The sequence below is a fragment of the Petromyzon marinus genome, chromosome 33 (assembly GCF_048934315.1).
Source record: "Petromyzon marinus isolate PM22_M1 ecotype Great Lakes invasive population chromosome 33, UKy_Petmar_22M1.pri1.0, whole genome shotgun sequence".
Classification (NCBI taxonomy): domain Eukaryota; kingdom Metazoa; phylum Chordata; class Hyperoartia; order Petromyzontiformes; family Petromyzontidae; genus Petromyzon; species Petromyzon marinus.
Window position 1 is genome coordinate 7,152,178 of NC_133699.1, and position 25,291 is coordinate 7,177,468.

General features: G+C 43.8%; 1 protein-coding gene across 1 annotated transcript in view; it reads left to right on the forward strand.

The window, feature by feature from the left end:
• Positions 1 to 21,003, forward strand: part of LOC142929732 (exosome complex exonuclease RRP44-like) — a 159,312-nt gene extending 138,309 nt beyond the window's left edge. The window contains exons 3-7 of the mRNA XM_076071488.1: positions 13,336 to 13,441; positions 15,762 to 15,832; positions 16,485 to 16,649; positions 17,809 to 17,967; positions 19,565 to 21,003. Coding sequence (XP_075927603.1) covers positions 13,336 to 13,441; positions 15,762 to 15,832; positions 16,485 to 16,649; positions 17,809 to 17,967; positions 19,565 to 19,726 — 663 coding nt within the window. The 3' untranslated portion in view covers positions 19,727 to 21,003. The remainder of the gene's footprint in view (positions 1 to 13,335; positions 13,442 to 15,761; positions 15,833 to 16,484; positions 16,650 to 17,808; positions 17,968 to 19,564) is intronic.
• The last annotated feature ends 4,288 nt before the right edge of the window (positions 21,004 to 25,291 follow it).

The window sequence follows — 25,291 nt, forward strand, 5'->3', positions numbered from 1 at the left end:
AATGTGTTCCTGGTCGGAAATGCATTGGGCTCTATGGTATAGAGTCTTGATGAGGCAGTTCTTCTGGGATGGATGGTGGTGGGAATCCGGTTTCAAGTAAGCATCTGTATGGGTAGCTTTCCTGTAGACAGAGTGGCTCATTGAACCATCATGTCTCCTTTTAATTAAGACATCCAGAAAGGGTAGTTTGCCATCTTTTTCGACCTCCATGGTAAATCTGATGGCTGGGTGTATGGAATTGATGTGGTCGCGGAATTGGTCTAGAGCAGGCTGGCCATGTGGCCAGATGACAAAGGTGTCATCAACGTACCTCTTCCATAAGGTCGGGCGTAGAGTGGCAGTCTGGATGGCGTCAGTTTCAAATTTTTCCATGAATACGTTGGCTACAACCGGAGATAGGGGGGAGCCCATTGGGGTGCCCTCAGTTTGTTTGTAGAAAGTTCCATTCCAGGTGAAGTATGTGTTGGTTAAGCAATGTCTCACCAGGGGGGGTACATCAGTATGCAGTCCTTGATGAACCAGGTCTTCAATGATAGCGATGGTGTCAGGTACCGGGACTTTGGTGAACAAGGACACCACATCAAAACTGACAAGCAGGTCGTTTGGGGACAGGGAAATGTCTTTGATTGTCGATACCAGGTGAGTAGAATTTAGTACCGCAGAGGTGGTTTTTCCAGTGAAAGGTCGCAGTATATCAGCCAGAAAACGTGCCAGTTTGTAGGTGGGGGAGCTGATAGTAGAGACGATGGGACGAAGGGGTGTATCTTCTTTGTGTATCTTTGGAAGGCCATATAATCTTGGTGGTCTGGCAGCAGAGGGTTTCAACGAGAACTGTTTGATCTCATCAATTAATGCTGTTGAATCAGAGATAATTTTGTTCGTTTTGGTGACCAGGCTGTTGGTGGGATCTCTTTTTATTTTTGTATAGCTGCCATCGTTGAGTAGTTCTTGAATTTTGTTGTTATATTCTGTTTTGTCCATGATGACAGTGGCATTGCCTTTGTTGGCTGAGAGAACGACAATATCATCCCTCTTTTTTAATTGAGATAATTCAAAACGTTCGTCTTTGCTGATGTTGCTAGGTGGCAACTTAGCGTTTTTGAAGGTTGCAGCGATTTCAGATCTTGCTACGTCTGCAGAGATGTGACTCAAGCCCTTGAGTGCAACGTCGACATGGGCAATGATATCATTAACCGGTAAGTGTCTCGGTGTGACAGCAAAGTTTAGACCTTTAGCTAAAACGGATTTCAGACCATCAGAAATGGAACTGTTACTGCGATTAATTACGACTTTGTTGACGTCTATCTTTTCGGTGTGTGGATCCGATTTTTTGCTGGAGAGGTGATTGAATTTGGAAATCAAATTGTCCCTACATTCGTTCGACATAGTGGCAGCCGAAGAGGTAGTCATATTGTCTACATGTTCCCAATCCGATGTAGACATTGTTGCTGTCAATTTTAAGTGTGATTTGTAGAGTGTCTTGTCTAACTGATCGAGTTCAGTGCGTGTAAGTCTGATTTTTTCCGAGATAAGAGCGAAGCTAGTTCTAGCTAGAATTCGTTTTGCATTGAGAGAAGTTGCAACAGCAGAGGTTAGTGTAAATGCGGTTGGTATTACCTTAGAGTCGCGGCATCTCTTCAGAAAGGTGAGAGACTCGATTAGTTGAGCCTTCTTATCCCGAAGTCTGTTGAATGATCTTAAGGATGTGTGGAATCCCTCCCCGTAGAGGCGGTTAAATTTCGATTTAAAGCTTTCGTGACTGCAATGATTCATCTTCTTTGGTTCTTTCGGTAAAGTCACGTAGAATGAGAATAAAATAATAAATTGATCAAATAAAATAACACAATAATATTCTCACGACCTGCTTGTCAGTTTTGATGTGGTGTCCTTGTTCACCAAAGTCCCGGTACCTGACACCATCGCTATCATTGAAGACCTGGTTCATCAAGGACTGCATACTGATGTACCCCCCCTGGTGAGACATTGCTTAACCAACACATACTTCACCTGGAATGGAACTTTCTACAAACAAACTGAGGGCACCCCAATGGGCTCCCCCCTATCTCCGGTTGTAGCCAACGTATTCATGGAAAAATTTGAAACTGACGCCATCCAGACTGCCACTCTACGCCCGACCTTATGGAAGAGGTACGTTGATGACACCTTTGTCATCTGGCCACATGGCCAGCCTGCTCTAGACCAATTCCGCGACCACATCAATTCCATACACCCAGCCATCAGATTTACCATGGAGGTCGAAAAAGATGGCAAACTACCCTTTCTGGATGTCTTAATTAAAAGGAGACATGATGGTTCAATGAGCCACTCTGTCTACAGGAAAGCTACCCATACAGATGCTTACTTGAAACCGGATTCCCACCACCATCCATCCCAGAAGAACTGCCTCATCAAGACTCTATACCATAGAGCCCAATGCATTTCCGACCAGGAACACATTACCAGTGAACTCAAGCACGTACACCAGGCTCTCAGGGCTAATGGCTACTCCGACTACACAATCCGCAAAGCCATCACTCCAGTCATGAAGAAGGATCCTCTTGTGGAGCCACTCAAAACCATCACCTGACCCTACATTGCAGGGGTCACTAAGAAGATCTCCAAAATCCTGAATAAACACAAGATCCAGGTCCGATTCAACACAGTACACAAAATCCGTGATTTAGTTCCATCTGTAAAAGATGCTCTTCCAGACATACAGTACCCGGCGTTTACAAACTAAAGTGCCTCTGTGGTAGTAGCTACATTGGAGAAACCAAAAGACATATCTCGGACCGCATCCGCGAACATAAAGCAGACTTGAAACACGGTAAGACGAACTCCTCTGCCGTGGCAGATCACTGTTACAATTCAGTGGGCTTACATGACATTGACTTCTCCAAGACGGAGGTTCTTTGCAAACCAACTGGCTACCATGAGAGATTCGTTCATGAGGCCATTCACATATACAAGCACAGAGACAATTTCAACCGAGAAGATGGATTCAGGCTTAGTAACCACTGGAAAGTTGTGTTAAATCATTTCTGTTCTTAATTAATTGTAATTTTACGATGACCTTCAGACTGCAGCTCTTTCGCCAGCATTGCCTCTTAATACCTCTCACACCACGGTTAATGGTATGGTTTACAACATGGAGTATACTAGGGCTTCGCAGCTGTCTCTCTCCCCCTCCTCTGTTCCGACCATGGACGAACTCGTCCGTCTGAACGGGGCCCGTAGCTATCCGTGGTACGGAAATTTGAGGGTAAGAATCCACCCATTTTTTCGCCATATAGCATTGTGATATATAACGACTTATGGTTGGTAGCTTAGCTGATTGGAGAATATAGAGTTTATTGATAACATGAAGGTAATTTATATTTTAGTTTTTATTGGTTCACTATATAGTACTGTGAATAGCTCAGATGTGTAGTCATTTCTGTGACCAGTCACTAGCAAATCACCCAGTTATTTCAATGCTAAATTCGCCTAGTTATTTCAATGCTAAATTCTCCTGTTTGATTTGTACTAAGTGCCTCGGTGAATGTGTATGCTCTGACTTCAACGTAACTATTTCTGTAGCAGTTACAAGCGAGTCACTCAGCCATTTCAATGCTAAATTCTATGCTAATCCCATTGTCAAGGGGTGCCTCTGCGGATGTGTATGCCTTAACTTAGCTATTTCAATGCTAAATTCTATGCTAATTCCTTTTAACAATGGGTGCCTCTGCGGATGTGTATGCTTTAACTTTTAACATAGCTATTTCTGTGACCAGTCACAAGCTAATCATTCAGCCATTTCAATGCTAAATTTTATGCTAATCCCTTTGTCAAGGCTCTTTGTTCCTCTCACACAGCTTAAAAGCCGTGATCTGAACGTGGCTCTCTCACTCCAGCGCTGTCCTACCAGACAGTCTCGCCCCCTTCACCTGATGAAGGCCGCTTGTGTTGTGGCCAAAACGTCGTGAGAATATTATTGTGTTATTTTATTTTATCAATTTATTATTTTATTCTCATTCTACGTGACTTTACCGAAAGAACCAAAGAAGATTATGCAGTATATTTATATGTCTTCAACTAAACTTTTTCCTACATTACACGACTATACACCGTAATATACACTACCATAGACAAACCCACCCTTGAATTACACAATGCGTTACTTTACACTACCCTATACTTTAGACTGTAAAATGTTAGACTTGTAATATTACACTATGTATTATTCTACAAACCCTACTGTATACCACACTGCTGTATATTCACAATACAATTACGATACTATATATTGCCTTATGAATTATGTTAAACATTACAATGTTATACAATTATTATATAACATGCTATAAACCATACCATTGACCGTCGTGTGAAGAGGCAGTGCCAGCGAATGGACTGCAGTCTGAATGTCACCATAAAATACAATCAATTAAGAACTGAAATTGCGTATAACGTCTTTCCAATGAAATTTTGATTTAAAGCTTTCGTGACTGCAGTAATTCATATTCTTAGTTCTTTCGGTAAAGTCACGTTGAAGGGAAACAACAAAATAATAAAATATATATAAAACAATAAAAATTCTCACGACGTTTCGACCATAACACAAACCAATTCCTCGACCACATCAATTCCATACACCCAGCCATCAGATTCACTATGGAGGTCGAAAAAGACGGCAAGCTACCCTTTTTGGATGTCCTAATTAAAAGGAGACCTGATGGTTCAATGAGCCACTCTGTCGACAGGAAAGCTACGCATACGAATGCTTACTTAAAACCGGATTCCCACCACCATCCATGCCAGAAGAACTCCCTCATCAAGACTCTATACCATAGAGCCCAATGCATTTCCGACCAGGAACACATTGCCAGTGAACTTAAGCACGTACACCAAGCTCTCAAGGCTAATGGTTACCCCGACTACACAATCCGCAAAGCCATCACTCCAGCCATGAAGAAGGATCCTCTTGAGGAGCCATTCAAAACCATCACCTTACCATACATTGCGGGGGTCACAAAAAAGATCTCCAAAATCCTGAATAAACACAAGATCCAGGTCCGATTCAACACAGTACAGAAAATCCGTGATGTGGTTCCGTCTGTAAAAGATGTGGTTCCAGACATACAGTACCCAGGCGTCTACAAACTAAGTTGCCTCTGTGGTAGCAGTTACATTGGAGAAACCAAACGACATATCTGGGACCGCATCCGTGAACATAAAGCAGACTTGAAACACGGTAGGATGAGCACCTCAGCAGTGGCAGATCACTGTTATAATTCAGTGGGCTCACATGACATTGACTTCTCCAAGACGGACGTTCTCTGCAAGCCATCCGGCTACCATGAGAGATTCGTTCATGAGGCCATCCACATATACAAACACAGAAACAGTTTCAACCGAGAAGATGGATTCTGGCTTAGTAACCATTGGAAAGACGTTATAAACCATTTTGGTACTTAATTGATTGTATTTTATGGTGACTTTCAGATCGCAGTCCATTCGCTGCCACTGCCTCTTAATACCTTTCACACGACGGTCAATGGTATGGTTTATAGCAGGGGTGTCCAAACTTTTTTTCCCGAGGGCCACATACAGTAAAATACACGAAGGATTGGGCCACTCACTAGACGTGAGGTATACTGCCTCACTTCTCATGCACTAATATTGTCAAAATCAATCAAATGCAGGTAAATTACGTTTGATTATTGAACATGTTTGAAGAAAAAAAGCCTCCATCATAGCTCTTCATTAGTAGATTTTAATTTTATTTTTTACAAAAAGGTTGGCAGGTAATTCTCTCAGTGACAGCCTCAGATTGGTTCTTAGGGTGCTGATCCCCCTTCATTGTCCATATGAAGGGAGAGACAAGAAGACAAATAGGGGATGTGGATATTTCAAGCTTATTACACAAATAAATTATTGGGCTTGTTAACACATCAACTAACGTTTGTTAAAAAAATTGTCATCAACTTTAATTGACTGAATTTATGAAGTAATTGGACTTATTAACAAATGAAAACGGTGTGTATATTTTTAACTCACCTGTAATGGGAATAATGTTACGCTCAGTGGGAGCAGTGATGCTGCGCATTGGTCTGAAGGATAGCTGGCAGGTCAGGAGTAAGTTTGGTGGTTGAGATGCGAAGGACGTCACGGAGATGGCTGTCGGTCGTTCTGGTTCTCAGCCTGCTTTTGTTCAGCGTTAACAGAGAGAATGTCTGCTCACATATGTATGTTGAGCCGAACAGACTCATCATTCGTTTTGCATGGCGTCTCGTCAGAGGAAACTTGGCCTTTTCCAAACTCCGGTAGAAGTCAGGTAGGGAGAGAAGCTGATGCTGATTCTTCAGAGAATCATCACACTGAATTTCGATCAGTTCTAATTGCAGACTCTCCTCCACTTCTTTTGCATCCATTGAAAACGGAGCCGCAAACAGTGTGATTTCCTTCTCAATGACAGAAAAATCTTGGAAGCGCTGACTGAATTCTGTCATGAGAGATGTGATCACAGACACATATTCTCCCATTTTTGCAGAGAGCTTGGCATTTGGAAATGCGCATTGATTTCGGTCAGCGTGGGGAAGTGCGCTACATTGAAGTTGCGCAGTTGTGACTCGAAGAGACGGAGCTTCGCACGGAATGCTTTCATGTTCACATACAGCTGTGGTACCAGCTGCTCTTTGCCTTGTAGTCTCTTGTTCGGGGTGTTGAGATGATCAGTGAGATCAACTAAAAAATCCAGGCCTGCCAACCATAAAGGGTCACTGATCTCATGGAGAGGTCTGCCCTTTTCTTTCAAAAACTTGTCGATATTTGATCTCAGGGAATAAAACCACTGCAGCACGGAGCCGCGACTGAGCCAGCGCACTTGAGAATGGTAAAGTAGGTCCCCGTATTCAGCATCGACATCAGAGAGGAACGCTTGCAATTCTCTGGTAAAGCCCTCGTGCCCGAATTATGTTGACAGTTTTCACAACTGTGTTCATCACATCGTCAAGCTGGATTATCTTGGCACAGAGGGCTTCTTGGTAGATGATACAGTGCATTTTAACAGTCTCACCTCCGCTCTCCTGCACCTTGGCACTCACCATAGAAGCCATTCCTTTGCGCTCGCCTGTCATTGCTGGAGCCCCATCCGTTGTAATTCCACACAGCTTGTCCCATTTAAGAACAGCCTGGTTAATTGAATCTGACACAGCTTCAAAACATATCCTTCCCAGTTGTTGCCCCCTTTAGACTCCGAAGATCAAGCAGTTCCTCCGTAATGCAAAAATTCTCATCAACTCCCTGCAAAAAAATTAACAGCCGTGCAGTGTCCGTGGCATCTGTGCTCTCATCACATGCAATCGAGTAAAAATCGAAAGCACAAGCTTTATCTGACACTTGCTGTTTTAAGTTAGCCGACAAGTCTTCAATTCGCCGCACAACCTTATTTCTGGACATACTAACATCGTTAAAATCCTGCATTTTCTCCAGGCACATTCCCACGACTTTAGTGAGGCACTGTTTGATGAAGTCACCGTCTGAGAAAGGTTTCCCGTGTAGGGCAATGAGTTGAGCTACTTCATTGCTACCTATTGTTGCATTTTCTTGAGCTTTGTTAGCACGGAAAAAAAAACCCTGCTGCTGCGTTAGCAGGCTAGCTTGCCATTTGCTTTACCTTCTCTCTCCGCTCGGCGCCCGTGTAGGACGTGAAGGTCTGATGTTTCGTTTCATAATGCCGTCGTACATTGTACTCTTTCATCACGGCAACACTCTCATTACAAATCAAACAAACACACTTCCCCTTGGTTTCTATGAAAAAAAAATCATTTTTCCACCGAGTCTGAAATTTTCTGCACTCGCTTGCAATCTTGCGTCTCTTCGGTTCCGGCATTTCTGGTGATCCTGAGCAAATGTTTTCTTCGATTGCTTGCTTTGTGGAGACGCTGCCTTGTTCAAGACAATAGCGCCATCTAGTGCTTAAATTAAGAAATGCAATACAGTGGGCCATAGTCCATTATATTTTTTAACTTTGATACGGGCCAATTAAAAATGGATGGCGGGCCGCAGTTGGCCCGCGGGCCGTAGTTTGGACACCCCTGGTTTATAGCATGTTATATAATAATAAATAGTATAACATTGTAATGTTTAACATAATTCATAAGGCAATATATAGTATTGTAATTTTATAGTGAATATACAGCTGTGTGGTATACAGTAGGGTTGGTAGAATAATACATAGTGTAATATTACAAGTCTAATATTTTACAGTCTAAAGTATAGGGTAGTCTAAAGTAACGCATTGTATAATTCAAGGGTGGGTTTGTCTATGGTAGTGTATATTACGGTGTATAGTTGTGTAATGTAGGAAAAAGTTTAGTTGGAGACATATCAATATACTGCATAATGTTCGAGCTTACATTGGGCTGTGTATACGATATTATACAATGTAGTTTAGATTGGAAGGTATAACATTACAATGTATAGTAGTCTAGTTTATGGCATGGTTGTAACGCAACACAGGACAGAGCAGCGCATCGTGGCAGTTTCTCCCCCCTCCTCCGTCCCGAGCATGGATGGACTCGTCCGTCTGAACGAGGCTCGTCGCTCTCCGTGGTGCTAACGTTGGAAAGAAGGAAAAAACCGCCACCCATTTTTTTCGCCATATGGCATTGTAATGTATAACGACTTATTGTTAGTAGCTCAGCTGATGGAGAGTATATAGAGTTTATTGATGACATTGATGTAGTTTGTATTTTAGTTTTTTTATTAGTTTACTATATGGTATTCATTAGATAGTGTAGTGTATACCCAGTTACTTTATGTTTATAGCTCAATTTATTGAAGAATATATTGAGTACATTTATTATATTGATGAAGTTTCTACTTAGTTTTTTTTCACATCGGTTTATTGTATGATAGTTGGGTAGTTGCAGTCCTTTAGCGTCCATATACTAAATGCCTCTGTTGAGATGGAAACTTTGACTTTAACATAGCTATTTCCGTGACCAGTCACATGCTAATCCCTCACATTAACATCATGCTAATCTCCCAGTTACATGCTAATTTCTGACTTTAACACCCTGCTGATCCAACACTTTAACGCAGCTATTTCAATGCTAAATTATCCTGTTTGATATGTAAACTCCTTTGTCAAGGCGCTTTACCTCTCCCACCTAGTTTAAACGACACTGCGAATCTTAGCAGCAGTCATTGAAGTGCTGTCGTCCCGACAGTTCTGTTCCTTCACCTGAAGAAGGCTACTTGTGTTGTGGCCGAAACGTCGTGAAAATTTTATTTTTTATTACGTTTTTATTTTTATTTTATTTCCATTCTACGTTACTTTACCGAAAGAACCAAGAAGATGAATCCCTGCAGTCACGAAAGCTTTAAATCTGAACTTTACGCAATTAATAATCATAGTGTAAGATAAGACTACAATCGTTGTCTGCTGTGAGGATCTTCTGTACTCAGGGCCCCGAATGTTTGTGGCAAGTGAAAGTTTGTCTCAGCAAAATATAAGATTTCTCACAGTAGCATACCGTATGACCACACGTCGCTCTGCACCTTGTAGAGCCCATGGAACATGCTTTCTGAAGACATCCACTTTACAGGCAGAGGCACCTAATGGACATGACCGCATGGCCACAAGCACAACAACAATACGTTCAGTAAATTCAGTTCAGGCCGATGCATCGCGATTCGTCATACGTTTTTTGCGTCAGGCCACATTCATCTGGCCAAATTAGCGTCATCTAGCCCTCCACTACCCTGAAGGGTTAAATGTGTAGTGACATCACGGGATGTCACTGTGTAGTGCCGGCCCTAGAGAGGCACGGCGTGCGGTGTATTGACATCGCGGATACCACTCTGGTGTGGGTGTAGTACCGGCCCTAGAGGGGCTCGGTCAGCGCTGATTGATCCCGCTGGATGGCATCACGCTTGGCGTGCAGTGCCAACCCAACAGGATAGGGTGTGGGAGTGCCGGCCGTAGGAAACGGGTTACTAAATGCTATGGCACTCTGGTTGACCCGAGAGGACACGTGACCGGTTAAGTCTACAAAGGGGCCCCAAGTGGGGTCTAGGAGTGGTCACGTGGTCGGGGTCCAGATCCTGCTGCTCGATGATTCTTGAAGGTGGTCGTGGCCAAGGGCGGAGCCAGCCACGCCACAGAGAATATAAGCTGGGTCCCCCAGAGGGACCGGCGTTGTTGTTCATCCTGAAGAACCTTTGTCTACGTCTACGTTCTACCGAGTCTCCAACACATGGACTGGGACCCGAGCTGTGGTCCCGTTCTGTCGTAGCTAGTCATGTTGTAATTAGTGTAGTTAGCCTGGTGGTCACCACCACAGGTTCTTATTCTGGGCCAGTTACCCCGTGTACCACATGGGGTGGGGAGGAGGAAGGGGATTTGTGAAATTGCCCCATATTTTGAACTGTCGGCAGAGCAGGGAGATTGAATCCAATTGCCGACCTCTGGATTGCAAGTCCAGGGTGGGAGAGCCATTGCACCACCGTGTGTGGCAGCACCCCCGCTCTTTTTTTCTTAGGGGCTGTGCAAAATAAAATAAAAACATTGAGTACAATGAAAGTGATGGGCCTTCCATTCCGATGATGGTGATGACATTGGCGATACTGATAATGATGCTGATGATGCTAAGTAAGGTGAAGGACTCACTTTGCCCTTCACCACGTAGTTGGGGTCAGTCTGGACGTTCCGTGCCAGCCCAAAGTCGCAAATCTTGGCGATGTGTCCATGCGTTACCAGCAAATTCCTCGCAGCCAGGTCGCGGTGGATGCACTAAAAAAAAGAAAAAAATTCCCTGTGTGGCCTTCAACAAACTTGGGGCAACTTCTGTGAAGGTCGGCCACGGTACACGACGGGGTGGGTGCCCAGCACCACGCCCGGCCGCCTTTGTCTCCCCAGTGTAGATGTTTATACACCGCACCAGGTACTCATTTGAGACTGAGTCCATCTGGGGAGGCCCATGACCGGTTCAGATAATTGTCACTGGTGTTGGCCGTGAGCGGGAATCGAACTCTGGCCATTGGGTTTGTAGTGCAGTGAACTAACCACTGAGCGACCACTCGCCACCCAGACAGACATATTAAGGGCAACAAAGACGTGCACCACAGACACAGTCACATACAAAGACACAGTTAAACACGCACAGTCACAGAGATACAGTTAAACATACTCTTTGGTTCTTTCGGTAAAGTAACATAGGTATAAAATAAAACAAATCACGACGTTTCGGGCGCAACACAAGTGTCCCTCATCAGGTGGGAAAGCATGATCTGCTGCTGAGGCAGACTGTTTTAAAAGGTTTGAAATAGGTGTAGCCTAAGGGTCATAAAGAAGTGGGCGGGGCTAGTGATGTTAATGTGAGAAATTAGCATGTAAATGTAAGATCGGAGAGCGGCCTCCTCGACGAGGGCTTCAAATCAAGACAGTTAAACACGCGCAGTCACACATGGTCAAATTGAAACACAGAGGTGAATTTCCGGAGGTTCTTAAAGATGGTCATGGCCCTGTAGGGATAGAGACAGACAGGCACGGAGATACATACAGAGAGACACAGAGACAGGTTAAAATCATCACGTATTTTCATCATTATGTTCCACCACTCTTTTAACCGAGGAGAGAGGCTCACTGCTGATTCACTCCTCTCGCGACTCACGTTCTTGTGAGCGAGGAAGGCCATACCGCTCGCGACCTGCTCCGAGAAGCTCGGGAGGTTGTCCACCCCGGATGGAGTAGAGTCGCTCACGATCGCTTCTCTCTCCGACGACGACGCGTCCCAGCCTGCGGCGCACAAGGAAGCCCGGACGATTCAGAAATGCCCTAACTATAGAGTATCTATAGTAGATCATCGATTATTCGGCGGCTACGGGGGGGAAGGGGATGCCAATTTTTTTAACAACGCCGGATATTCACTACATAATAATTTTAAAAAGCTAATTTTTTGCACATTCTTGCATAGCATTGTTTTTAAATGTTGTGAATGTTTTGTTGTCTTTTAAATTAGTTTACTATATGAAATTGGTGTGAATAAACATACAAATACACAGAAATAAATATCCTACTGTAAAATGTAACCTATTTACTGTACCGTACTTACCAATCCAATCTCGAAGACTCTGAATGGAGTGATGTATATACGTGCAGTATTGTCATTTTTTAAAGTTGTATTTAGTGTATAATGTACCGTCCGTAATATTTAACACTGAAATGAAGTCGGTGGCCGCTCTGGTTAATAACGCGGTCTACTTCGCAGTAGACACAGTTAGAGCGAACACGCACATGATTAGAAAAAGAGAGTCGGCCAAGTGTTGTGTGGTGTAATTACCCAAATTTGAGAAATTTACTCGCAAATTATTCCATCGGGGAAGCTGCCTAATAACATCACAAACCCACGTGGCAGGGTAAAGCCCGCTTGCAAGGCTGTGGCTGCACAGGGGCAGCTGCCCCCAGTCCATGGAAACTGGTACTGATGTAGTTTACGAATCGCCATGGGCGGCATGGTGGCACATTGGTAAGTAACCCTTGCGCCTTGCAGCAAGAAAGCTGGGTTTGATTCCCGACTCGGGCGCGTTTCGGCGTGGAGTTGTCATCTTCTCTCCCCCTGTTCGTCAGAGTGTGTAAGTGCAATGAAGTGTTTGAGTGAGTGTGTGAGCGAGTGAGTTAGCGTGAATGTGTGAGTGTGTGAAGATTGTATGTTCTCCCCCTCTTCTGGGTCTCCTCCGTGTTCTCGAGTTTCCTCCCATAGTAAAAAAAATACCCAATACAACGAGTCTGGCATTGGGCAAAACATCCCAATACTGAAAAATCACCTGCAAATTACTCAATTGGGACTACACAGTGACAGCAAAAACTTCGCAGGACCCTCATGAAGAAGTCTTGAGTTTTTGCACAGTAAACAAATGTAATAATAAATCTTGACTTAAAGCTTTTGTAACTGCAGGAAGACATTCTTTGGGTCTTTCGGTAACGTCACGTAAATAGGTTCAAATGAAATAACCAAAAATAACAAAAAACTACGACGTTTCGATCACAACACAAGCTTTTGTCATCAGGAAGAAAAAAAGAGAGGGGGACAGCTGCTGAGGCAGACAGTCTGCCTTATCTCAACCGGTGTTGTCCCTATCCTAGGTAAACTCTGTCTTAAATGAGTACCTGGTGCAGTGTGTAGACATGAGCACTGGGGAGACAGAGGTGGCTGCATGCGCGTAGTGCTGGCCACCCACCTCCTCGTGGGCCACGCCGCCTAACAGCAGCACAGTCTGTTAAGGCTTATTTGGGTGATCTTCATCTTTGTTGTATGCTAGTGCCATCTTGTGTGTCCGCTGTCACAGATTCCAGGCTACAACCCTCCGGAGTCCACCCCATGGGGCTCCCCTTCTCCCCGGCCCAAAAAACCCAGACAGTACTCGTGCATCATGTATGCGGTGTCAGCAAGAGGTAAGAGGTGCATGAGTGGGCACACACTCTGGGTTTTACATCTGCAGAGTTAAGTGTACAGTGTGCTCGCAAGCAGAGGTGAACAATAAAAAAAATCAGTGGCGGTTATGAGAAACGCTACCCTGAAGTAACGGGCGGTTTGCACTCTGAACTTGCAATCCTGAAGTTACTGGTTCGTTTTCCCATCGCAGCGTTTGAAACAGTGGCGCAATTTTCTTAAATTTACAATTTTTACCTTGCCAACCAGTACAAACAGCCAGGTGAGGTGTATAAGCGTCACTATATATGAATAGTTTAGGACATCTTATGCTCACAAACTCACCCGTTCACGCACTCAACCACCAACTCAATCTCACTCAAATCACCAACTCACTCTCACTCAAACCACCAACTCACTCAACCATCAACTCACTCAACCCACCATCTCACTCAAACCACCAACTCACTCAACCATCAACTCACTCAACCCACCATCTCACTCAAACCACCAACTCACTCAAACCACCACCATCTCACTCAAACCACCAACTCACTCAAACCACTATCTCAAACCACCATCTCAAACCACCAACTCACTCAAACCACCATCTCACTCAAACCACCATCTCACTCAAACCACCATCTCACTGAAACCACCAACTCACTCAAACCACCAACTCACTCAAACCACCACCATCTCACTCAAACCACCATCTCACTCAAACCACCATCTCACTCAAACCACCATCTCACTCAAACCACCATCTCACTGAAACCACCAACTCACTCAAACCACCAACTCACTCAAACCACCACCATCTCACACAAACCACCAACTCACTCAAACCACCATCTCACTCAAACCACCATCTCACTCAAACCACCATCTCACTCTAAAAGGTTGAAGGTTAAGGTGCAGGCAGCCCTGAAAATATATTGGCTCGTGCCACTGCAAGCTCCCTTCTGGAGGATATGTTGTTGAGCCAGACGTTTGGAAGAGGTGGGAGTAACCCACATTTTACCCCACCACACACGACCTGCCGATGGACTACCCATTGACAGTGCTGAGTGGACAACGGCAGGGCCAGTGAGGGGGGATTTAAGAAACGGTTCAATCACCTGCCGCGCTTGGAGGATGAACCGGCGGCATTTGGGTTGCCAAGCCCAGTAAGATAACCGTCACATTATGGCAGCATCATAATCTGAATATTTTTCCTGGATCAATCCGATGAGCTATAAAGCTCTTTTTCACAGGTGTCCAGCACCACTTCATCATATGGATGAGGGGTTCCTGAATCAGGTGAGAGACAGATTTGTCCTCCTCTACCAGGTGAGGTCAGGCAATTTTACTTCTCACTTCACCTTCCTCACCTCAACTGGTAAGGTAGGAAAATCATTGCTCCTGAACTAGGTGAGAGCCCAATCAGGTGTGACCCGTGGTGCATAAGGGGACCACACCAATGATAAAAAAAAATACTAAACTATTTTTTATTTTCTTGGTTCTTTCGGTAAAGTCTCGTAGAAGATACATAATAAAAATATAAAACAATACAATTCTCACGACGTTTCGACTGCAACACAAGCAATCATCATTCCTTCTACGTGACTTTACCGAAAGAACCAAGAATATGAATGCCTGCAGTCACGAAAGCTTTAAATAAAAATGTATTTTTTATTTATTTACCAAGGTCACATCTATAACAGCAGCCACTATACCTGACCAGTGTTACTCATTTCTACTGTTACCTATTATTATGATTAGTGTGTGGACCCACCACAAAATTTCATACTTAACTTGCAGTTCATCAATCTTTGTAATAGCGTAATCAACCAGACTATGCGTTAATTGTGTTTTGACCGACCGTCTGTGTTGCTTTATATGGTTTCCAAATTTTGCTAAATACTGTTTGTTTGGTATGCTTCTCTCTCTGTGTCCCCTGTTGTATCTGTGTTAGTTTCCCCCTACTTGTGTGTCTGTATATACATATGGGGTTATGTGTTTCCTCTCTCTCGTAAATTTAGCTCTTCTGTACCTGATGATGGCTGCTTGTGTTGCAACCGAAACGTCGTACGCTATTATGTTATTTTATTATTTCTTATTTATACGTGACTTTACCGAAAAAAAACAAAGAGTAATTCCTGCAGTCACGAAAGCTTTGAATCAAGTCTGTAGTGCCTCTTGTTAAACAGTGCTTCAGTTAAACAGGAAAATTAATAAATCCAGCAGGCATGACTTGAAAAGTAACACATTTACATTTTGGGTGGCACTCTAAATCGTCCGGTAAATCGTGTCGCCAATTATAATTTCTGCGTTTATCTGCGCGTGTCTGTGTACCCCCAGTGGAGGAATACGTGCGCAGCTTGCTGGACAACCCTGAGTTGATTGACCGTCTGGCACTGGCCTCGGAGCAGGTGAGACTCCGTATGCGTGCATCAGCTCTGCCCCCCCCCCCTCATATTTATGGTGCGGGCCTGTACCCTTGTCCGACCCCTCACTTCCGCGTTGCATCCAGCTGCCTCACTGAAGAAAGGGACATTTGCCTTGCGCTGAGTACGACGTTTCGCTGGTTGTAATCGCCAGGGAAACAATATACTCGATTTGTAAGTGTTGTGGGTTTACTCTCCAATACACTGGCATGCTGCAGTAGTAACTAATTGACACGTTTTGTTTTACGTAACAAACCTTACTAATTGGCTGTACCGGGTTAACTACACACATTTACGCGCTCTTACCCAATAAACCTTTATTATGGATAATATTGGTCGCAAAAGAATACGTGTTAAACAGCTCCATTTTAGAACGTCTCATCCTCACGAGCAATGGTCAATCAATCAAATAAATCCTAGATTCATGACGTGGCATATTTAGCAAAAAGCAGAGACGGAAGGGTGAAACTCTAGAGGTAGCTCTATGATATCCGCTTTTGTGGAACGTTCTCTAACACGGATGGCCGTACTGCTCTGAGATAAATCAGACTGGATCCTTCGTCTCGTTACGTGATGGCGGTTGCAAAATTGTTGTTGACGCGTGCATGTGCCGTGCGTGTGCTGTGTACGTGTGCAGGATGTGGTGGAGTCCCGGGTAATCTTCCCCGAACATCTCCCGCTGTCCCAGCTGCAGCAAGGTGTGCGCTCCGGCCGGTTTGTCCAGGGAACCTTCCTTGTGAGTCGTGAGAATTACCTGGAGGGGACTCTGAGGGTGCGAGGGGACGGTGACAGTGATAAAGAGGTACACGTTTCACAAGCCTGCGTCTGGAAGGAACAATGCTGTTCGATCGTATCTGTGTGAGTTTTCAAAACAAATTTATAATGAAGCAGTGGCATAGCGTTCTTGGCATGAGCAGTAGCTCTTAACCTTTACTGCAAGGCTGCAGTAAAGGTTAAGAGCTACTGGGCTAAAATATTTGTATTTTGAACGTATTTTGCACCCTACGTAGGTGTCGTAGCCTGGCACCTGCCCCCCCGGCCTTTGGGTCCTGGTGCAGTTGCACTGCCTGCACACTCGATAGCTACGCCACCACAACCACAGTATATACGTTAATTGTGACTACTTTAATAATAGGGTTTTTCCCTTTTTTTCTGGCAACAAAACTGAAACCTTTTACAAGGAATCATGTGTGTATTAACCACCCCAGGGACGGCTTTCTTTTGAGCCTCGACCCAATTGGTGCGAGACCAGAGGACGCCAAAAGGCGTACGCATATATTGCAAATATTATCAGTGTGTTTTTCTTTGCATTTTGACCACAAGTATTGTGGTTAATGCACACATGATTCCTTATAAAAGGTTTTAGTTTTGTTGCCAGAAAAACGGGGAAAAACCATATTATATTTTGGTACTGGCAAAGGAGGTCTAATGATGGTTGTGACTACTTTGTTAACAAAATGAATGATCTATTTCCACCTCCAAAATGTAACGTTAAATAACAATTAGATACATTGGCCCTTTGTTGGAAAAAAAACCCAGTCCAGAAATTGCCCTGCTTGAACATATGTTACTGAAAAACATTGGTTTCAGAAGATTCATGGGCTCATAGTCCTACATTTTAAATTGTTTATTCGTGGTATTAAAACTCTTGTACAGTAAAACCTTGGATTGCGAGCATAATTCGTTCCGGAAACGTGTTTGTAATCCAAAGCACTCGTATATCAAAGCACTCATTTATCAGTTGTGATCACGTGACGCTCGGCAGTACAAAGCTGCTCGTATTGCAAGACTCTCGCTCGTTTATAAAATTAATATTTATTAAAAATTTTGCTCTTCTTGTAAAACACTCGCAGACCAAGTTACTCGCAATCCAAGGTTTTACTGTATATGCTGCTCTCTAACAACACTTGGCCCAGCGGTCTGTTCAGGCTATATCGGGGATCTTTTTTGTCTCCGTGCAGGTGTTGATCCAGGGGCTGCAGCATTTAAACCGCGCGATGCACGACGACATCGTGTGCGTGGAGATGTTCCCCGAGGAGCGCTGGGTTGCCCCCTCCTCGCTGGTCCTGCACGATGAGGGCGTCGCAGGGGACGTTGCAGAAGAGAATGAGGAGGATGTGGTGAGTGGAGCGTCAACACTGCCGAACCAAAATCAAACCCAGACACCTGCAGTGTGCGTGTCTCTCTCCCCGTGCTCGCATGGATTTTTCTCCAGGTCCTCCGGCTTTTCCCTCCACAGTTACAATCTGACATGCACTTAGAGTATTTGGCTGCTATCAATTTCAAATGTGATAAGATACTTCATTGAACGATCATTTGTGGCCAGGTCACTTAAAAAGAGCTATATAGCTCTCAGGGTCCTTACCTGGTAAAGTTATTTAGTTTATAGTTTTTAAATAGTTTTAATATAGTTTAAACAAAGAATAACAACAAAGACTCAACCACTTCAAGAGAGACCTTAAACATAATGAACACCGTGTGACCAGACAACAATCCACATTAGAGATGCTGTTAGCTTGATTTTGCGTTTATTAAATGACTTTACATTAGATTACTTCAAAATCAAGTCAGGAGTGCTAATCATTTCGTACAATTTTTGTATGTACGTAGGGGTTATTTGACCATACTTCGGTGCGGGTTGGTGAAGAGGGGGGGGCATAGATCAGGAGCATAGAAGGACAGGACAGCAGTTCATTTTGCTGTACTGCGCTCTGCTGCCAGCCATTTTGGCGCAGAGCCTATACCACCTGTTATGCATATCCAGGCTCAACACGGCGTCGCTTCCATGGTCTGAGCTGGGTCACAGGGTGGCCTCTATATTGAAAACTAATTTCTTTAGAACTGCTTTTTGTATTTAGATTGTTGTCCTTTCCGCGCACCTCCGATTAGCATGGTTGGCTGTGTACGGTGCGAAATAAGTTCTACATGCATACATACCACAGTGACAAAATGCAAAACATAATAAAGTACAGCAATGAAGTTAATTGAAATTGGCACGAAAACAACCGTGGTTTATGAAAAGTCGACAATATTGCACAAACATAAACAAGTGTTAGATATTAAATCGCATGTAGTGCAAGTTGGCTTGGGCAGATTATTTATAGACTGATCATTGCAGTTATACTTATAAAAACGTTACGTAAACATTAAACACATATAGGGTGACTGATGTGCTAAGCAGGTAAGAGAAAATGTCAATCAGTGAAATCATAAAGAATCGAGAGATTAAGCATCAAATTGTGAATTAGATGGGAGGGTAACCTTTGTTGTAGATAATATTGGTCGCAAAAGCTTATGCGTTTTTTTTTAAACGTGTGGTATCTGATGGGCGGGTTCCGGTTGATTCTATCAATTGCCAGAACTGTTTTAACTTATCAATATTTACGGAGGACTCCTCACTGTGATCTTTTGTCATTTTAACAAAGCGTCAGTCTCATTATTGACATTGATGAGACACAGCATGAAACCACATCCGCAGGTTAAGCGCTATTGTTTTGGGTTGCTCCTTCCCCTTCAAGCCAAATTGTATTGTGTTACGCAGTGAGTTGGTTAAACAATAGTTATTTCATTATTTCAGTGTGTGAGAGAGAAGCTACTGTGGTTAGTGCTCATTTGAGTTTGCGTTGTCATCTCCCGGTGCTATCCCAGCTGCTGCTGCTGTCGTCGCTCTTGCTTAGATTGCGCAACACGATGTTTGTCCTTTGTTTTGGTCTCCAGCTGAAAGCCGAAAGTGGGAAGATGCGTCGGCCCACTGGCAAAGTGGTCGGCATTATCAAGCAGAACTCGAGGCCGCTGTGCGGCATGCTCATGCCCAGCTACGAATCCTGGGAACCGCTTCTTGGGAAGCAAGCTGATCCAAAAATGATCGCCTGGCCATAAATGATAGCGCAACAATAGTAGTTGGCCACCAGGTTTGCACACATCTCAGGAGGGATTTTGTCCCACTCCTCTTTGCAGATCTTCTCCCAAGTCATTAAGGTTTCGAGGCTGACGTTTGGCAACTCGAACCTTCATCTCCCTCCACAGATTTTCTATGGGATTAAGGTCTGGAAACTGGCTAGGCCACTCCAGGACCTTAATGTGCTTCTTCTTGAGCCACTCCTTTGTTGTCTTGGCCGTGTGTTTTGGGTCATTGTCATGCTGGAATACCCATCCACGACCCATTTTCAATGCCCTGGCTGAGGGAAGGAGGTTCTCACCCAAGATTTGATGGTACATGGCCCCGTCCATCGTCCCTTTGATGCGGTGAAGTTGTCCTGTCCCCTTAGCAGAAAAACACCCCCAAAGCATAATGTTTCCACCTCTATGTTTGACGGTGGGGATGGTGTTCTTGGTGTCATAGGCAGCATTCCTCCTCCAAACACGGCGAGTTGAGTTGATGCCAAAGAGCTCCATTTTGGTCTCATCTGACCACAACACTTTCACCCAGTTGTCCTCTGAATCATTCAGATGTTCATTGGCAAACTTCAGACGGGCATGTATATGTGCTTTCTTGAGCAGGGGGACCTTGCGGGCGCTGCAGGATTTCAGTCCTTCACGGCGTAGTGTGTTACCAATTGTTTTCTTGGTGACTATGGTCCCAACTGCCTTGAGATCATTGACAAGATCCTCCCGTGTAGTTCTGGGCTGATTCCTCACGGTTCTCATGATCATTGCAACTCCACGAGGTGAGATCTTGCATGGAGCCCCAGGCCGAGGGAGATTGACAGTTCTTTTGCGTTTCTTCCATTTGCGAATAATCGCACCAACTCTCGTCACCTTCTCACCAAGCTGCTTGACAATGGTCTTGTAGCCCATTCCAGCCTTGTGTAGGTCTACAATCCTGTCCCTGACATCCTCGGAGAGCTCTTTGGTCTTGGCCATGGTGGAGAGTTTGGAATCTGATTGATTGATTGCTTCTGTGGACAGGTGTCTTTTGTACAGGTAACAAGCTGAGATTAGGAGCACTCCCTTTAAGAGTGTGCTCCTAATCTCAGCTCGTTACCTGTATAAAAGACACCTGGGAGCCAGAAATCTTTCTGATTGAGAGGGGGTCAAATACTTATTTCCCTCATTAAAATGCAAATCAAATTATAACATTTTTGACATGCGTTTTTGTGGATTTTGTTGTTGTTATTCTGTCTCTCACTGTTCAAATAAACCTACCATTAAAATTATAGACTTATCATTTCTTTGTCAGTGGGAAAACGTTCAAAATCAGCAGGGGATCGAATATTTTTTTCCCTGACTGTATGTGAGGAGTCTGTGGGTCGCAACAGCACGTACGGCTGGAAGTAGGACATTCCAGACTAAGAGGATTCATAATGGCCGTGTCAACGAGACTGAACCAGCCAGCACAACTCACTGCCAATAACACGTCACATTATTCACCCTTAAGCAATTGTTCAATAAATTAATTGAATCACTACAATTAAAATCAAAGAATATCCCAGAACAAACACTTCGCATTCTCCTCCGTCAGCCACCTGCATCGACAATAGAAACGCATCAGACCAGCATTTGATAAAACCCGGTGTGGGAGGTATGGGGGGGCGGCATACACTTGCGGTGGACAGCAGGGGGGTGGCTGCATGCAGTAGCCATCGCAGATCAAGCGGTAGAACTTGTCATCGACTGCCATGCGCCAGGGTAAGGGGCCTCTCCTAAACCCACACACATCACACACCGAGCGGTACACATGTCACACCGAGGAGCACGCACGTCACACTCTGAGCAGGTTGCACAGGGCTCCTTTATCAAGACAAACGTGGAGCAGATTACACCTACTACAATACGCTTGTCACAATGCCCCCCTCTCCCCCCCCCCCCAGTTTATGGGGGGGCGCGGGCCTCACTCCCCCCTTCGCGTCAGCCCCCCCTAATAAATGGTCCGGTTGCATTGTGAATGCACCACTCGAATGACGTGCAGTCCCGTGGCGCACTGTAACGGGCTCGTGATTTACTCAATAAAATTTAACGTAAAAAAATAAAAACGATCCCAAGACATTATTTAAAATAAAGTATGGCCATCGTGTGTCAGCATCACAGGCGAAAATTGCCATGTAAAAAAAAACTTCACTGCGACTCACTCAATTGGGATTGCTCGCAGCAAACAGCACTTGACCTGCTTGCAGGTTAGGTGCTGAATAACCGTGTGTCACACAGAGAACAGTTGCCACTGAGGGTGCCCTTTTCAAATGCTTGAGATGAGATGTGATTATCGCGTGTAAATGTACACACTAAAATAACGAAAAAATTATAAGCGAACTATTATCGTTTCAAGTGGCAGGGTGGTGCAGCGGTGATCTTTGACCCTCGCAACAAGAAGGGCCTTGGTTAATTATCCGACTGGCACTTTGCTGGGTTTTCTACGTTCTCCCCTTTGTTCTGTATGGGTTATCCAGATTGCTCACATAGCTAGAAAACACACAATCACAATGTAACTGGGTATTGGCCAAGCATCCCAATGCTAAAGTTACCTGCAAATTACTTCATTGGGATGACACTCGGCAGCAGAGCCAAATGATGGCATTGCTGGGGCCCTATGCCATTGTTAAGCTTAAGAGGCCCCTTCTATGAATGCCTGTATATTTTTGTCAGCAGAATGAAAATAACTGCTTTGGAGAGTCTTTTTTTCTCACCGATCTTTATTTATTAAACAATTATGTTATAACTCGAAACCTCGTGTCCATTTCTTGTTTCGTATTTAGAGACCCCCCCCCCCTCTCTTAATGCGAGGCCCTAAGCTGCAAGTGTGGCCGGTGTGAGCTCGCCTGTGATGAATCACACGTATAATTGTGCACTCTAATTTTCTATGGGTGGCCAGGAGAATTTATTATTATTTAAGTGAATGCAATGGCGATCAGGGGATTGGATCCAGAGCCCCACGTACACAGTAGAGTACAAGGGAACGCCCACAATACAGATTTGAGCTGACCTGCGGATTGAGAAATTGAACTGTTTTGTGACGTGGAGGGTGTTTCTGAACGCTATTATGACCGACCCGTCCCGATGGGAGGAGAGAGGCCAGGGTGGACCGGCTGCATGAGCTTACTCTCCGGCACTGCACAGCACAACATCGCCTCCCTACTGCAAAAAAACTCGGCAGGACCCTCCTGAAAATGAAAGTCTTCGGAATCAGTGAGGCCTGTCCTTGGTAGGACAGGCGTAGTCTTGGTCGTCACAAGCGAACATTTGTTTCTCCACATGAATTTGTATCCCCGGGTTACCATCAGGGCTGGGCGCTGTAAGCTTAGCTTCTGAGATCTGATGAGACTGGCCGTTTTTTAAAAGGTAATTTCGGCATCTGGAGCCCAAGCATGCAACAACTTTATGCAACTTCTTGGCTATTTTGGTAAAGTCACGTAGAATGAAAATAAAATAATAAAAATAAAACGTAATAAAAAATAAAATTCTCACGACGTTTCTGCCAAAACACAAGTAGCCTTCTTCAGGCGAAGGAACAGAACTGTCGGGACGACAGCGCTTCAATAACTGCTGCCAAGATTCGCAGCGTCTTTTAAGCTAGGTGGGAGAGGTAAAGCGCCTTGACAAAGGAGTTTACATATCAAACAGGAGAATTTAGCATTGAAATCGCTGTGTTAAAGTGTTGGATCAGCAGGGTGTTAAAGTCAGAAATAAACATGTAACTGGGAGATTAGCATGATGTTAATGTGAGGGATTAGCATGTGACTGGTCACGGAAATAGCTATGTTAAAGTCAAAGTTTACATCTCAACAGAGGCGTTTAGTATATGGACGCTAAAGGACTGCAACTACCCAACTATCATACAATAAACCGATGTGAAAAAAAACTAAGTATAAACTACATCAATGTTATCAATAAACTCTATATGCCCTCCAATCAGCAGAGCGCTTCAATGAACGCTGCTAAGATTCGCAGCGTCTTTTAGGCTAGGTGGGAGAGGTAAAGCGCCTTGACAAAAGAGTTTACATATCAAACAGGATAATTTAGCATTGAAATAGCTGTGTTAAAGTGTTGGATCAGCAGGGTGTTAAAGTCAGAAATTAGCATGTAACTGGGAGATTAGCATGATGTTAATGTGAGGGATTAGCATGCGACTGGTCACGGAAATAGCTATGTTAAAGTCAAAGTTTCCATCTCAACAGAGGCATTTAGTATATGGACGCTAAAGGACTGCAACTACCCAACTATTATACAATTAACCGATGTGAAAAAAACTAAGTATAAACTACATCAATATAATAAATGTACTCAATATGTTCTTCAATATGTTGAGCTATAAACATAAAGTAACTGTGTATACACTACACTATATAATTAATACCATATAGTAAACGAATTAATAAAACTAAAATATAAACTACATCAATGTTATTAATAAACTCTATATACTCTCCAATCAGCTGAGCTACTAACAATAAGTCATTACACATTACAATGCCATATGGCGAAAAAATGGGTGGCGGTTTTTTCCTTCTTTCCAACGTTAGCACCACGGAGAGCGACGAGCCTCGTTCAGACGGACGAGTCCATCCATACTCGGAACGGAGGAGGGGGGAGAAACAGCCACGATGTGCTGCTCTGTCCTGTGTTGCGTTACAACCATGCCATAAACTAGACTACTATACATTGTAACGTTATACCTTCCAATCTAAACTACATTGTATAATATCGTATACACAGCCCAATGTAAGCTCGAACATTATGCAGTATATTTATATGTCTTCAACTAAACTTTTTCCTACATTACACGACTATACACCGTAATATACACTACCATAGACAAACCCACCCTTGAATTACACAATGCGTTACTTTACACTACCCTATACTTTAGACTGTAAAATGTTAGACTTGTAATATTACACTATGTATTATTCTACCAACCCTACTGTATACCACACTGCTGTATATTCACAATACAATTACGATACTATATATTGCCTTATGAATTATGTTAAACATTACAATGTTATACTATGTATTATTATATAACATGCTATAAACCATACCATTGATGGTCGTGTGAAGAGGCAGTGCCAGCGAATGGACTGCAGTCTGAATGTCACCATAAAATACAATCAATTAAGAACTGAAATTGTTTATAACGTCTTTCCAATGAAATTTTGATTTAAAGCTTTCGTGACTGCAGTAATTCATATTCTTAGTTCTTTCGGTAAAGTCACGTTGAAGGGAAACAACAAAATAATAAAATATAAAACAATAACAATTCTCACGACATTTCGACCATAACACAAACCAATTCCTCGACCACATCAATTCCATACACCCAGCCATCAGATTCACCATGGAGGTCGAAAAAGATGGCAAGCTACCCTTTTTGGATGTCCTAATTAAAAGGAGACCTGATGGTTCAATGAGCCACTCTGTCGACAGGAAAGCTACGCATACGAATGCTTACTTAAAACCGGATTCCCACCACCATCCATGCCAGAAGAACTCCCTCATCAAGACTCTATA